Source organism: Ochlerotatus camptorhynchus, unplaced genomic scaffold (assembly GCF_037179485.1).
Source record: "Ochlerotatus camptorhynchus isolate MF236.1 unplaced genomic scaffold, CSIRO-AGI_Acam_v1.1 ptg000135l, whole genome shotgun sequence".
Lineage (NCBI taxonomy): Eukaryota > Metazoa > Arthropoda > Insecta > Diptera > Culicidae > Ochlerotatus > Ochlerotatus camptorhynchus.
In genome coordinates this window covers 836,430-851,684 of record NW_027040625.1, presented here as the reverse complement: position 1 = coordinate 851,684, position 15,255 = coordinate 836,430, and the positions used below count along the sequence as shown (strand labels likewise).

The 15,255-nt window shown below is 40.6% G+C and overlaps 1 protein-coding gene across 1 annotated transcript in view; it reads left to right on the top strand.

The window, feature by feature from the left end:
* LOC135700371 (endoplasmic reticulum transmembrane helix translocase) overlaps positions 1-10,632 on the top strand; it is a 33,465-nt gene extending 22,833 nt beyond the window's left edge. Inside the window, exons 4-6 of the mRNA XM_065220859.1 lie at positions 9,044-9,383; positions 9,457-9,733; positions 9,790-10,632. Of these exons, the coding sequence (XP_065076931.1) occupies positions 9,044-9,383; positions 9,457-9,733; positions 9,790-9,906 (734 nt within the window). The 3' untranslated portion in view covers positions 9,907-10,632. The remainder of the gene's footprint in view (positions 1-9,043; positions 9,384-9,456; positions 9,734-9,789) is intronic.
* Positions 10,633-15,255: the final 4,623 nt, after the last annotated feature.

Below are 15,255 nucleotides of genomic sequence, written 5' to 3'. Positions count from 1 at the left end.
TTACACACACACACACACACACACACACACACACACACACACACACACACACACACACACACACACACACACACACACACACACACACACACACACACACACACACACACACACACACACATACATACATACACACACATACACACACACACACACACACACACACACACACACACACACACACCTCTTGCCTAGGTTAAAGACACCTTGGCACCTCCACATGATCCTCATGTGCATCTATCACGGTTTGCAAACATATTAAAAGTGTATTAGAATAATGACATTAACTCATATTTGAGTAAAAATTTACTCAGTCTATGAGTGACCTTACTCTTTGCAAATTTGAGTAAACGGAACTTAAATATAGCAAATGTCTACGGTCCATACACATTTCCAAAACATTGTATGGACAAATGTCTACGTGGGGGAAGGGACCTCTAAATTTCGATCTACGTAGTTTATTTGCCCGGCCTTGCTCGGGATTCAATATTAGCCCTCTTATCTAAGGGGCTACCCCCTATGACCTCCACATGCCAAATTTGGTTCCATTTGCTTGATTATGTCTCGATTTATGCAGTAATAGCAACAATCAATACGAAACTAACGATTTTAAATTGGCTCACCACTTTAGTAGCCTATTGGTCCCAAGCAAACGATTAACGTACCCTATTCTAGTTGAAATTCTATTACTACACTATGTTTGTTTTGATTCGCTATGAAAGTTTGACAGATAACATCAGGGGTGTGTGGATTCATGCAGAACATGCAGGGGTGAGTGAAATAGCTTGGGACTGCTTGGGACCGTTGTTCTGGTACTGAGTGAGCCAAAAATAATAATGATTTTCTTCGGGACCCAGTGGTCTTAGAGTTACCTCTATGGTAATAGCATAAAGGTAACTCTAAGACTAGTAGGTCCCAAGGAAACGTGCTCAACCTTTTGGCTCAGCTCTGGTACTATCTTCGGTCCCAAGCTAATCGATGCACCCCTCGAAACATGGGAAAATCCACGAACCCCTCATTTTATCTGTCAAACTTTCATAGAGAATCAAAACAAACATAGTGTAGTACTAGAATTCCGACTAGAATGGGATACGTTAATCGTTTGCTTGAGACCAATAGGCTAGTCAAGTAGTGAGCCAATTTCAAATCGATAGTTTCGTATTGATTGTTGGTAATAGTACGTTCAGACTACAGAGTTATAACATGTTATAGCGCTATCTTGATGGTGGTTTCTGTGTTGCAATTATTTGACAACCGTTATAACATGTTATAACTCTCCAGTCTGGACAGCGATTAATTTCTGTTTCATTTGTATGGCAGCCCCCCCCCCCCCCCCCCTTACAGAGGGGAGAAGGGTTTCGAACCATCATACGAACCTTTCCTTGCCTCAAAAACCGCTGCATACATATTTTCACGTCGATCGGTTCAGTAGTTTCCGAGTTCATAAGGGTCAGACAGACAGACAGACCGACAGAAATTCATTGTGTGCCCGGCCTTGCTCGCGATTCAATATTAGCTTGAGTTTATGCGCCGATTTAAAAAATCTTACTATATTGTATGTAGCCCCCCTCTTATCTAAGTGGCTACCCCCTATTACTATCTCCTTATACCTCCAGATGCCAAATTTGGTTCCATTTGCTTGATTAGTTCTCGAGTTATGATAAAATTTCTGTTTCATTTGTATGGGAGCCGCCCCTTACAGAAGGGGGAGGGGTCTCAAACCATCATAAGAACCTTTCCCGGCCCCAAAAACCCCTGCATACAAATTTTGCCGCCGATCGGTTCAGTAGTTTCCGAGCCTATAAGGGTCAGACAGACAGACAGACAGAAATTCATTTTTATATAGGAGAAATGGCTCTAATGTTGGCCTATGGATATAAGATTGGACCCATCTAAAAAAAATCTGCTATTTATCTATTTTATCTAGATGAACGCGTCATTTGGACGGTACTAATGGATATTTTTGATCTCTATTGAAAATTTAGTCGATTGCTGAATTTATGTATGGGTCCAAATTAGGGGCATTTCCCCTATATAAAAATGAATTTCTGTCTGTCTGTCTGACCCTTATAGACTCGGAAACTACTGAACCGATCGGCGGGAAAATTTGTATGCACTTCGTAATTTCGACTGCCATTTTCTCAATGTCTACTTTTTCCGTATGGGACTGATATGAGATTATGGCAAGGGGTAGATCACTCGGCACACCAATCTTGGGTCATCTTTTTTTTCTTCAGTGTGCCGCAGTTGTGCCGATTGTGCCAGTCATAGAGCAAGCTGCGATTGTTTGTAAAATACCCATCCCGGCAACCCGGCTTTTCTGACATCTTGAATGTTTTGGCTTGAAATCGCAAGGATAAATCGGTCTAGCGGCATTTCAGATTTAAATCTATAAGTGAACCGAGAAGTTCCTTAATATACAGACAAACAGCACGTAATGTTGTGAACAACTTCATTGACCAGCATTTTATTTACAACAATCCAATACCTACGAGATTGTGCCGATAGATGTGCCCAAGCTGTGCCGAATCTAATTTCGGCAAAATGTGCTGAGTGACTTACCTCAAGGAATAGATCACTCCGTACACCGATCTTGGGTCATCTTTTTTGTCAGTGTGCCTCAAGTGAGCCGATTGTGCCGGCCATAGATTATCATTCAATTTGAGCAAGCTGCCATTGTTTGTAACAAACCCATCCCGGTAACCCGGTATTTCTGACACTTAGAATGTTTTGGTTTGAAATCGAAAGGATAAATCGGATTGAGGATGACGCGGAAAGTGGTGCCTGTTGGTTTTTGATGTTCATAGGATGATAAAAGGCCTATGTTTTAGGGTTTTATAATGCCCTCGAAGGCAGACCAGAAACCTAGCCTATCGTGCTGTGAAAAACAACGGTCTATTAGCGGCCGGCAAGAGATAGAACCGGTGGGGAACATTGTTGGAAACCGACTATAGAGGATGATGAATAGACTTCCCAAGTAACAATTCAAGCTGAATTGTAAGAACAAAGGTTGATTATTGGTTGATTTAAGGTGTACGACGCTGATTAACACCAGGCTGAATATACAGTTGATTAATATCTGGAGATGAACTAGCCAAAAGGCTAAAAATCCCCTTAATAAAGAAAAAAAAAGTTGATTAGTAGTGCATGAAGCGAATTGTATCCCCATAATTCAACCTCAGTAAGTTAGCTGATATAAAGACTGAACAAGAATTATTTAAGCTTAATATTACTCCACAAACCAGCAATACGCTACAAATATTCTGATAGCTTGATAGAATAATATGAATTTATTGCACAATATTGTTAAATGTCGTCAGTTGCATTTCCGACATTTTAGTTATTCTAAATTCACTGCCTACCTTTCTAATCCCAAGCAGCACCAGCAGTAGAGACAATTGACAAGGAAGAGGAGCTTTTTAAGAATAGTTCCACCTAGAAGTGGACTGCGACGACGTCGGAAGTATTAACATTAGTATTCCTGTGTTTTGTCTGTTCACCACTTTATATTGCACTTAATTTTCATACCGCATTTCAAAAATAGAATTCAATAATAGCACTAAAATAGCATCGAAATACATCGCGCACTTGTGTCCACATTGTGTTTACTGCACTTGAAATGAGAGGAATGTTTTGCTGTCACAATTTATTGTTTATAATTCGGCATTGCTGTATAATACTCTTCCGGTTGCTATTATTCAACTTAATTTTGACGTGCTTCATGTTAATGATCCTTCTGCCTCAAATATGCTTATGTGGTCGAGCGGGTATAGTTGACGCCTGTGAATCAGCGACTGCCGGTTCGAATCCCGAAATGTAAATGTAATTTTTAGACATATAAGACCAATATAAATATGTAAATCCAATTAGTCAGCAACATTCTAAAGCAGTCTCATAAAAAAATATAAGATATGAAGCGGTCTTCCATTATATTTTTTTTAAATAAAAAATTAAGGCTGTACAAGGGTTGGAAAAGACTGTTGGTTAATGCATTGAAAAGCTTATAATTTAGATTGTTGTTAAGCTTTGGGCTGATTAAAATCACCAGATTTAGATGTTTAAAAGCTGAACAAAGGTTAAAGTGGTCTATGTACAACAATTATTAAAACTAAGCCTGAATTAAAATCGTTGAAAGAACACTTGTTAAGCATCAATTTGTTACCTGTGTTCTATAGTTTGCTTTCTGTGAGTTGCGTCATTAATTGAATTAAGGGTGCTAATGGGGTCTGAATAACTGCCTCTTTCTCTTGAGCCCACCCTAGAATCTGCATTTCGTATTTAGATCTATAAGTGAACTGCTGGTCTGAATTCCTACTAATTATATTCAATAAGAGGATGTTCCTGAATATACAGTCAAACAGCACGTAATGTTGCGAATAACTTCAATTACAGTTATTGGCACAATATGCTAAAGTAACTTAGGGGTTAACTACCCCATTTCCGGCCTATTAAGCACAACCCGCTCTTAGTATTTCTTAATCTAGCGCAGTTTAGCACCAAATGGAATGTAATTATTACTGATGGCTTCCAAGTTTATTTAGCTTTCCGTATGTACCGTAAGATTTGTTAAAGATAAACCAATCGTTGAGATATTATCAAAAGTCTAACACTGCTTCTTGACGCCAAACTCGGCCTACGGATTCTTAACTCGGCCTAACGCATTGAAACACCATTGAAACGACAATGAATTCACTTCGGCCTATCGGATGAAGATAAAAATTGATTCGGTCCGAGCGCTTCTTTTGTTTTTAAGAATAATGGATGCAAACCTTCATATCACGCGTTCACATTGACTTCGTTCCGTAGCGTATTAACTAAAGTATCGTACCAAACGCATAATTGACTTGACTTGACCCAAAATGGGTGATTAGGCCGAAGTAGTTCTCTACCCTGCCCCCCTTTTTTATACAGGGTGAATCTGCTCCAAGACACCTGAGAAGATAACTCAGGGTGTGGGGATGGGAGAAGTAGCAATCCCGACCCACTAAACCTTACCCTGTGCTCTAGGCCCTTGCCCTCCCCGGAACCGCCCGAAAGCATTACATCATGGGAGGGGGCCGGTTGCGCTATGGCGCATCACTAGTGGTGTATCAGATGTGACACTCGCTACTGCACAGTGAGCAACTGTGCAGGGCCTTCCTCTTGTTGATCGCTGTTAATTGTTCGCCTGAGTTCTAGAGCAGACGTGATAGCCAGCCAACTGTCCAGGGCCAAACAGGACAGATAGATGTGTACCAGCTGCGTATGCTAAGCACTCTAAGAACCCGGCGTCACTCCTGCCTTTGCACAACGAGGGTTTGTGCAGGGCTTATCGACCTCCTGGGACGAGCTGGATGGGGCTCCAGCGTCCTTACTCTGCTGTAGTTCGTTTGGCCGCAATATCTCTCCCTTGGGTTCGATAATTAACGTTTCCAGGGCACACCACGAGGAGGCGAACTACTTCATGCCCCATGAATATCAGTGGTTCCTTTACGATGTCAATGTTATGTTATTTGAATACTGACATTAAGGCGAATGACATTGAAATTCTAACTGTGTGACCTGATACTGACATCAGGTGGCTAGAGAAATTCAGCATTTTCTAGGTATTGATATTGATATTTTGCAACACTGATCATAAGCGAAGACTACAAATCAAGAAGACTGGCAACTGTTCCCTTCTCCCATACAAATGTCAAACGTTACTGATAACAGCGCTTCTTTCAATCAAAGGTGGAACTTTGAAGCACAAGTTTTAGTGAGACTGCTCATAAACAGTAACTGTGTGTGTGTGACCTAATGTCACCGAAACAAATAATCATAACACGGCAGTCGTTGTTGTTTTTGTTTTGCTCTACAAAATTTCACGGCAATTTGTATTCTAATCCCAGCAAGCCGGTGGTTATCCAAACTCTAAACCGAAAAACTTGTCATAGTGGATCAAGTAGAGGATTGAAACTCGGATCGATACCTAGTGAAAGTAACTTTTACTTGTGAACGAGGAACCGAAATATTACTTATTTGACCTGTTGTAAACAATCAATTATAAGGAATTGTCAGCTCCCACCACCATTGAGTGAACTACCGTCATTCGGAAGCTGCTAAAAAATCAAGGGTTCAAAAAGAAGAAGGATCCTGTACCTACATCACGGTCCAACGGAAGGCGTAGCAGGATCTAATGTTGAAGAAAATGAAAATGAAAGGACTATAATCCCAAATATGATAAAGAATATATTTCCATTTTAGATGTTGTCAGAACCAGGGTTCTGCATTTTCGAAACAAATAAAAGAAAATTAACTCTCCGCAGAATCGCTTCACTTCGAGCAATATCATTTTCGTGTAAGTCATTGTGTTTCTTGTTGTCGAGTCACGGTGAACATTCCTCCTGTCAAACATGTCTTGACTATCGCTTGTTTCGTTCGTCAAGTGCGTCAGTTCATTTCATTTGAAGCAAAGACTTGTTTCAATTGACGCAAATGAATGACTCAAAAACTACTTCCTTCGTTTTTTCCACTTTCACTTCAATTCGGGGTTAAGCGAAAATTAAATTAACGAAATTAAGTAAAGTCCGGAAAAGTCTCAAATGCCCTACAATATGGGTATTTTCAGAATAAAGACGACGCGAAGGTTCCAAAAATCGATGTCAGTCGCCATTTTGGAATCCAATATGGCGGACATTGGGCTCAGTCAAATGCCCTGAGATATGGGTATTTTCGGAACGTGGATGACGCGTAGATGCCGTAAATTGATATTCGACGCCATTTTGGAATCCAAGATGGCAGTGACGAGGCTCGGTAGCTCAGTGGTTACCGTTTCTGCTTACTGAGCAGAAGGTCGGGAGTTCAATCCCAGGCCCGTCCCCTTCCTTGCAATTTTTCACTTTGCCTTATTCTATACCCACTAGATTTTAATGAAAACAAATTCTTCTTTAACACCGATCGCATCACTTACCACAGTGTTGGTCCTGATCTAAAAATAGAAATTGGATGAGTGCGCGCGCGTGTGTGTGTGTGTGTGTGTTTGTGTATTATATTCGCTCTACCAAAAACGATCCCTGCGTGTGCGTGTGCAACCTTTCCCCACATCCAACATCCCAGTGATTTCTCGTGGAAGCGCAGAGGATTTCTCGGTTTCCTTCACAGCGAGTACCACGTCAACACATTCCTTTCCATTCCCTAGTTGACCTGCATTCGGACACGGCCGGCGCTGGTATTGCTAAATATTAGATCTCCAGTTCTTACACATTGAAGATGAATGTTAGTCCCAAACATCATCTGTTGGTTCTCTGTGTAATTGCAGCTGATCTGGTAATAACAGAGCAGCAACCGTGGGCGGTCAATCATGCATGCTTGGAATCCAAGATGGCAGCCATCGGGTTTGATAAAAAGTTTCAAATATCCTCCAGTATGGGTATTTATCGAACAGGGATAACACGTAGATGCTGAAAAACGATATCCAACATCAATTTGCAATCCAATATGTTGGCCATCGGGTTTCAGAAAAAGTGTCAAACACCCTAAGATCTGGTTATTTTCGGATTGAAGACGACGTGGGATGCTGAAAATGGACATTCGACGCTATCTTGAATTTCATCGGCATCGGACATCGATTTTCATTCTCTAGACGTCATCGCGATTCCAGAAATACCCATATTGAGGGTATTTTACAGTATTTTCCACTTTTCTGAAATGGAGACCACCATCTTGGATTTAAGAATGGCGTCGCATATTTATTTCCTATCTCTAGACGTCACCCCGATTCCATGTTGATGGGTCGGCATTAGTGTTTGCCGCCTTTTCTCGGAAATCGGAAGCTGCCATCATGGATTTTTAAAATGTCGTCGGATATCAATTTCCGGCCTCTAGACGTCACCCCGATTCCCAAAATACCCATATTGATGGGTAAACAAACCATGTCATGTGTGATAAATTTGACATTCACGTGCACAGATTTATGCGCATGTGCTTAAATTAACCGAGTGAACATTCACAAAAGTCGAATTTGGATTGAACATCTTCGCTTCAATGCGAAAGTAAGTTCATTTGACAATAAAAGACGAAATGAACACGAGTCTAGCCAAAACAAACAGGACGAAAACTGATCGAAAGTGGTTCTGTTGATGTTGAAGGGGATCTGCTCGAAGAGAAGACAGAATGACTTTCAATTGAAAGTGATGGTTGCCAGTCTCGTCGTCGCTTAACGATTTTCGATTGAAAATGACTTTGTTGGGCCCTGGTCAGAACATGAAACCACCGGATAGTGATCCTCTGTATGCTTTAACAATTCTTGGAATCGACCGACCCCTTCCAGATAATGATAACAACAGTGTCGGATTGGCCAGTGACATTCAAATGGTCAGCGAGTACTGTGCCTAGTTGCCGAGCGTCACAACTTAAACCACCCACCGTGGCCAGGTGTCAGAGCCGTGCGGAACGGACATGCATTTTACTAATGCACCATACGAATGCCCATAAATGCATCACTAAAGGGCTTAGGAAAAGTGGAAGATAATTCTGAGATAGCAAACTAATGATCGAGGAAGGTCCCACCATCATTGTGAATGGCATCATTGCCATAGTTTTTATATTTAAAACAGATTTAATTACCCATCTGTTCAATTTCAGCTGGAATTTTACTCGTTGTCAGCATAAAGCAAAGAAAAAAACGTTTCATTTTTAACGACAATCCATAACAAAACCAACAATTGACAGTTATTTATTTCTACCTATGTGTGTGAATGCACTAGTGAATTAACACACACCATCATACACAGGTTCCACTTTTGCTCAGAAGAGGCGTTGCCGTTACTGTCTCCTGATTTTTGGCAGAGTTGCCAGTCTTCTTGATTTGTAGTCTTCGTCATAAGGCAAATTCAATTGTTTAATGAAAACATGATTTGCAAATCCAGGGAAAACCGGGAAAAACCTGGAATTTAAATGGAAATTCAGTTGCCACCCTGCTTATCAAATGACGATCAAAACGCAATCTGCTACCTACCTATTATATACTGTTAACAACTCTTATTTAATGTGTTGATAATCCATTTCAATAATCCCCCTCCAGTTTGCCACATCATCAAGCAGGGCCGCTGCACGCTGGTAACGACGCTCCAAATGTTCAAGATTCTGGCCCTGAATGCCTTGATCTCTGCCTACTGCCAGTCGGTGCTGTACATCGACGGCGTGAAGAACAGCGACACCCAGCTGACGTTGCACGGTTTGCTGACGGCGGCCTGTTTCCTCTTCATCACCCGCTCGAAACCGCTCAAAGTGCTGTCGAAACAAGCGCCACTGCCGAACATCTTCAATCTGTACTCGGTGACGACGATATTGGCGCAGTTTGCGGTGCACTTTACGGCACTGATCTACCTGGTGCACGAAGCCAATGCGCGATCGCCTCCTAGGTGAGTCTTCAGAGAGTTCAGTAACACACATGGGGAACAGGGATTTTCAACCACGTGTCCTTTTCTCTTCCAGGGAAGGCAAAATTAAGCTCAATCTGGACATGGAACCGGACGAAAAGGAGGAGTTCGTCCCGAACATTGTCAACAGTACGGTCTACATCATAAGCGTGACGATGCAGATCGCAACGGTGGCCGTCAACTACAAGGGTCATCCGTTCATGGAGAGCATGCGGGAGAATCGATTGCTGTCGTATGCAATCTTTACGTCCAGTACCATTGTCCTCTGTCTGGCGTTGGGCATCGTGCCGGATCTGCTGTCGACCTTTGAAGTGATAGACTTCGAACCGGATGTAAGTATTGCCTTGTACGCAGGCTGACCAATATACTTACCCTCATGTTTATACAGTTCCGAAAGATTCTTGTCGGTGTTCTGGTGGCGGACATGCTGCTTGCCTACCTGATCGATCGAACCTGTTCGTTCCTGTTTGGCGAGATGCGAAAAAAGTCCGACATCATTGCCTAGAGCGGAGGACCCAGGGGAGACACCCACGGCGACACAACTAAGGTATCCTTAGCGGCACACATTCAGCTAGATAAATAAGCACGAAATGCATCGTAGAATTGATTCTCGAGGGATTGATTCTGGTAGGTATTGGTTTAGATAAAAGAAAAACACGGCCGTCACAGTACGATAAGTATGACTGCTAGGGAAGGAATATTAGACGCCGTGTCCGTGTGATAGAGTATTTTTTATTAATTCGATTTGAGAACCTTCTGATGAAAACGAACGCGAAACGGCGACCCGTCTTGCTGATGGAAGCTGGGAAACATCAAGAATTAGCAAATGTTTCTTCTACTTACGGCGGTTTGTATATTAGCGAGGTTGATGTTGATGTTGGTAATAGTAAAGAAGTGAACTAGCAAAGGGCAGCAGACTAATAGCAAGTCATTAGAGGAGGGAATTTCTTCTTTATGCGAAGAACACACAGTGGAACTGAGTTTGTGTTAGGGTGTCTAAGATACTGAGAAGTGAATCGAGTAAAAGGAGCTAACCTAGATGAAATAATTCAATAATGTAATGAATAAGCAGGGAACGAACTGGAAAGCAAAAAAAAATCTGTTCATAGAAATCGTTTACTCGACTTATACACTTTATATAACTGTCTTACGAGTTTTTTTAGTTGAAGTAATGTTGTATGGCTCGTCGTATGGAAGAAAATCTTTAAAATATAAAATACTATATTTGAAACTGTTGGTTTTGGCTAACTGATGACCGTCTTTCCCTCCAACGAAGGTTGTCCTTCAGTACACGTACGAGCGCCGGACTGCATCTACCATACGTTGATAATTGAATTTAATGCATTTATCCTGTATGCCCAGGACAAAAGCTTTTAAATGGAAATTAAATTAACTGTAACTTTTCGCCAATGCAACTCAGCCGCAATGCGAACCTACGGTTGGACGCATCGAAGTTCTTCGCAGATATTGGGTTGGTGGTGTGGCTTTAATAGATTAAAGGCAAGGGAAACCTAATTTGACGGTTGGATAATACATTTGGCTAGATATAGGTTTTAAATTGCTCCATTTCTATCCCGTGTTGATTGTATGAGTGTTTGTGTGTGCGTGTGGGTGAATTCACTATTAATGCGTGATATTAATTAGATCCGTGGTTTTCGCTCAACGGAACGAAGCTTCGATAAGGCAAATAAAATTCAATTATAGATGGGCTTGTATAGTTCATTAATGACCTGTATTGTGCTGTTGCTGTTGGTGATCCCGGTACATGCGATAATGGGCGTAATTAATTGAATTTGCTATCCTGATTTTATAATGTCATCTTTCAATGGGGGAAAAAATGTGTTTGGAAGACTGCAAAGTGTGTTGACAATGATGGTAAATCAATTGTATAGCTCTGGCAAGAGAATGTTCACAATTCACGTAGTCCAAAATGTTATGCTTTTTAACAACTCGCTCCCCCCTCGTTGACTACAGTAGACTTTTCTGGAACTTTCATAATTATTAATTAATTGAAATTAATTATAATTTCACCATTTTAAATCGACTTTTACAGGTTACATACGAAGGGCTTATATGGAAAGGGGTGTAAGTGACTTTGATCGATTTTCTTCATCGACTTTCTCTTTCGTTAATAATTCAGCTGCGAACACATTCCGGTTCATGAGTTGATGGGTCGATAGGTAGGGTCCAGGTGTGGGAGCTGCCTCCCTGGCGTCGGTAGCATTGGTGCTCAGCACGGAAAACAAGATCGACGGAAAACAAATCAAGGAAAAAATGCATTGTTTGCAGTTTTTTTGTTTGTTTATTAATTTATTTGATAAGGCTCAACCGAATTAACTTTACAGAGCCGGATTCCTGTTCACTATACAATACATCTTAAGACTATAGTCAAAAGGTACAACACAATAAACATTTTATCTTCCGCTATCCAGTAAGCCTCCTCCACCAGAACGGGAGCCGCTTCCAGTGGTTTCATTGTATGGCAGATTCGCCAACGGGGGTCAGGGCGCTTCCATTGCAGCAATGGACTCAAAACGTGGTCAGCAGTCACACATTCATCATGGAACGGTTGCTTTCCAAAGTCGACGACGCATCGACCGAAAGAACTGCTGATGAAGAACAATGAGGAGGACCACACAATGGTTGCTGCCTAGTAAACAGATGATCGCGTGACGCACATTAAGAGCAGAGGTATGGTATAATAAGAGTCGCGCCAAGAGTGAAGCCAGAAGTACCAATCGAACTGTCAAGCGCGGTACCAAACAAGCAAAGTGAATAAACATTGTTCCCACAGCCAGTGAACTACAAGTATTGCATTCATTACTGACAATATTTTAGAAATTTTAGATTAAAAACATTACTTTGCTTAATTTAGAACATTGTGGTATTTATAAGTTATACCAAGCATTTGTTCGAACATTTTTCAGGTTCTACAATTGTTTTTGTCTCCCAGAAGCTCCGTTATCGACATGAAATTTTTCGCTTCTGAATGAAAGTCATCCGATGCTAACCCAAAAAATCTGGTTGCCGTTTACTCTGACGAAATAAATAAATCACAAACAGTTCGCAACATTTTCTCTTCGCGGGACTCTTATTATAACATCGATTAAGGCTGTGAACCATTTGCTGAGTTAAATTTAACTCGTGGTTAAAAGTGACACTTCGAAAGTTATTTTCCATGTTCGAAAATCCCCGTGCTATCGATCGACCGGTTTTCGAGCCACGGTTGCCAAAATTTAACTTCTTGTCTGTCAGAACTAACCATGCTCGGAGAGCAGGGTTAATCGATAACTTTTCATCTGTCAAATTTTAACCAAAAGTTAAAAAAATCGCCAAATGGTTCAGAGCCTAATAGCGAATTCGTTTATTATCGGGGTTGGAACCAGTTCCAACCCAGTGCGAAACCGAACTATTTTTCAGTGCGAACCTCAACCTGAGCTAGGTTTTAAAAACAAACGAGCAAACTGACGTTTGTCAGAAAACAAGCAGACCCAATCTTGATACCCGATCCAGGTTGGAACTGAATAATAAACGAATTCGCTCTAAGGGTGTGAACCATTTGCCGAGTTAAATTTAACTCGTGGTTAAAAGTGACATTTCGAAAGTTATTTTCTATGTTCGAAAATCCCCGTGCTGTCGATCGACCGGTTTTTGAGCCATGGGCGTCAAAATTTAACTTCTTGTCTGTCAGAAATAACCATGCTCGGAGAGCAGGGTTAATCGATAACTTTCCATCTGTCAAATTTTAACCAAAAGTTAAAATAATCCACCAAATGGTTCAGAGCCTAAGAGTGTTCTGCTTCCAACACTCAAAAAATTCCACACGTTTGATCGAAGTGTTTAAACACTTGATTTTTTATATGCACAATCACATTTCCTTTAAGTGTATTTCACCTTGGTTCAATGTGTTATACACGTTAATTTATAATGTTTCAAATTTTGAAATGTTGAAAATCTTTCACTATCTATTCAAGTGTATTTCACATTGAATCACACTACTGTTCAAAATAGATGGATTTAATGTGTTTTGCATTTCAATGCGATGTGAATTGCTTGCTCAGAAAGGTAAACATCGAAAACAAGAGTTGTGACTTTATCCTATCATCCGCCTCATATATGAGAACAACCGTGGCACAGTGAGATCGAACGAAGACTCCAGCAGCAGCACACCCCAACAGTCCATGATTGAATCCCAAATCAGACCCATTAAGAAGATATGTGAAAGCTCTGGCCTCTGGCAGTTTTGTTTATATATTTGTCGATTCATTTTTAGAGTCGATAAAGCAGAATATTGTAGAATATTGAACTATTATGTGTTAAGCTATTGATATCACCAAATGAGGCACATAGAATCCAAGTGTGTCACAATTCAAATCCCTAGTGTTCAGGCATGATTCATAGCATAAGATTCACGCATGAAATGGATGTGTTTCACAATAAGCGCAAAATTAAGTGTGAGACACATGATGATGACGTGTGGAATTTTTTGAGTGAATGAGCTTGAGCTTGAGTAGTTACTTGGCACTGATGAAGTCTGCAAGTAGTACACGGCCAATTGGCAAATCAAAGTTGGCACTCGTGGAGAATAGATGAACTATGAAAGTGATGATGGTTTCAAAATTTTACACGGTGAGGTATACGAGTTCAATCTTAAAATGCCTTTATTTTGCAAATGGAGCATTTTATTTAAATCTGGTTAGTGCTACGTTAGTAGAAAACTTAAGGACTACTCAGTAGATATATAATATAGAAAAAATAATTTCTTTTCAGATTTTTAGGTGTATGCATAGATTTCAGCTTTTCTACAACTGTAGCAACAACCAGATTTAAATTCAATGCTCAGTTTTCAAAATAAAAGCATTTTAAGATTGCACTCGTATACCTGTCCGTGGAAAATTTTGAAACCATCATCACTTTCATAGTTCGTCTATTCTCCACGAGTGGCAACTTTGATTTACCAATGACAGTAACCCAAATTTGCGTTTCGTTCACTCAGATTGGGCAAAAGTGCAGGAACGCATTGAGTGAGTAAACTGATTTTACTCAGCTGTGAGTAAGTGAGGAAAAATTGTGACGTGGAGGTTATTTTAACCCAGCTGCTCGACTGAACGACGAGTAGCCTTTATTCATTGCGTAGAATATTAATATTCTTACTCTTGAATGAGTTTAAATCATAGGCCTAACCTATATTGATGCAATGGGATGGATTTAATTCGAATTTCTTAAGGTAATGGGTGTTCAATAAAAAAAGAGAATGATTTCAGTGCCGTCCAGCGCTCTTGTGAGAGCATCGCGACTAACGACAGCTGATCAGGGCCTCTTCTCCAATATTCATTGACGTTTTTTTTTAAGAATAAACATTATGTTTTTAATAAAAACAATACTGAATTCGTCGAAAATTTTTTTTTTTCTGCTGGCTATATGACTGAAAAAATTCTCATTTTTTATTGAACACCTGTTAGTAAAAAATTAGAAAGAGATTTGTTGTTGTTGTTGTTTTTTGCCTTTAGCGATACTTCGTTGTTTTCTGCTTGCGGCGTTTGAATTAAACAGAACTTCAGCTGGTGAGGGGCTGAGATGCTCGATAACTCCGAGGGATCATTTTTGCTTACTGAGCATAAAATCACAGACAAACAGACGTAAGTCTTTGAATAAAATTATCTTCAAAACATAGTTTCGCCAAACATAGGACTTCAGTAACGACATCTCGCGGGCTTCTCTCGGAAAACAAGCTGGCTCGCTGATTCGCAAACAATGTTGCGTGCAAGAAAAACCGAATATGTAGAAACGTCAAAGTGATCCGATGCCAGCGCTGCGACGAGTAGTTCGCGGAAACGATAACATTCAGACTAAT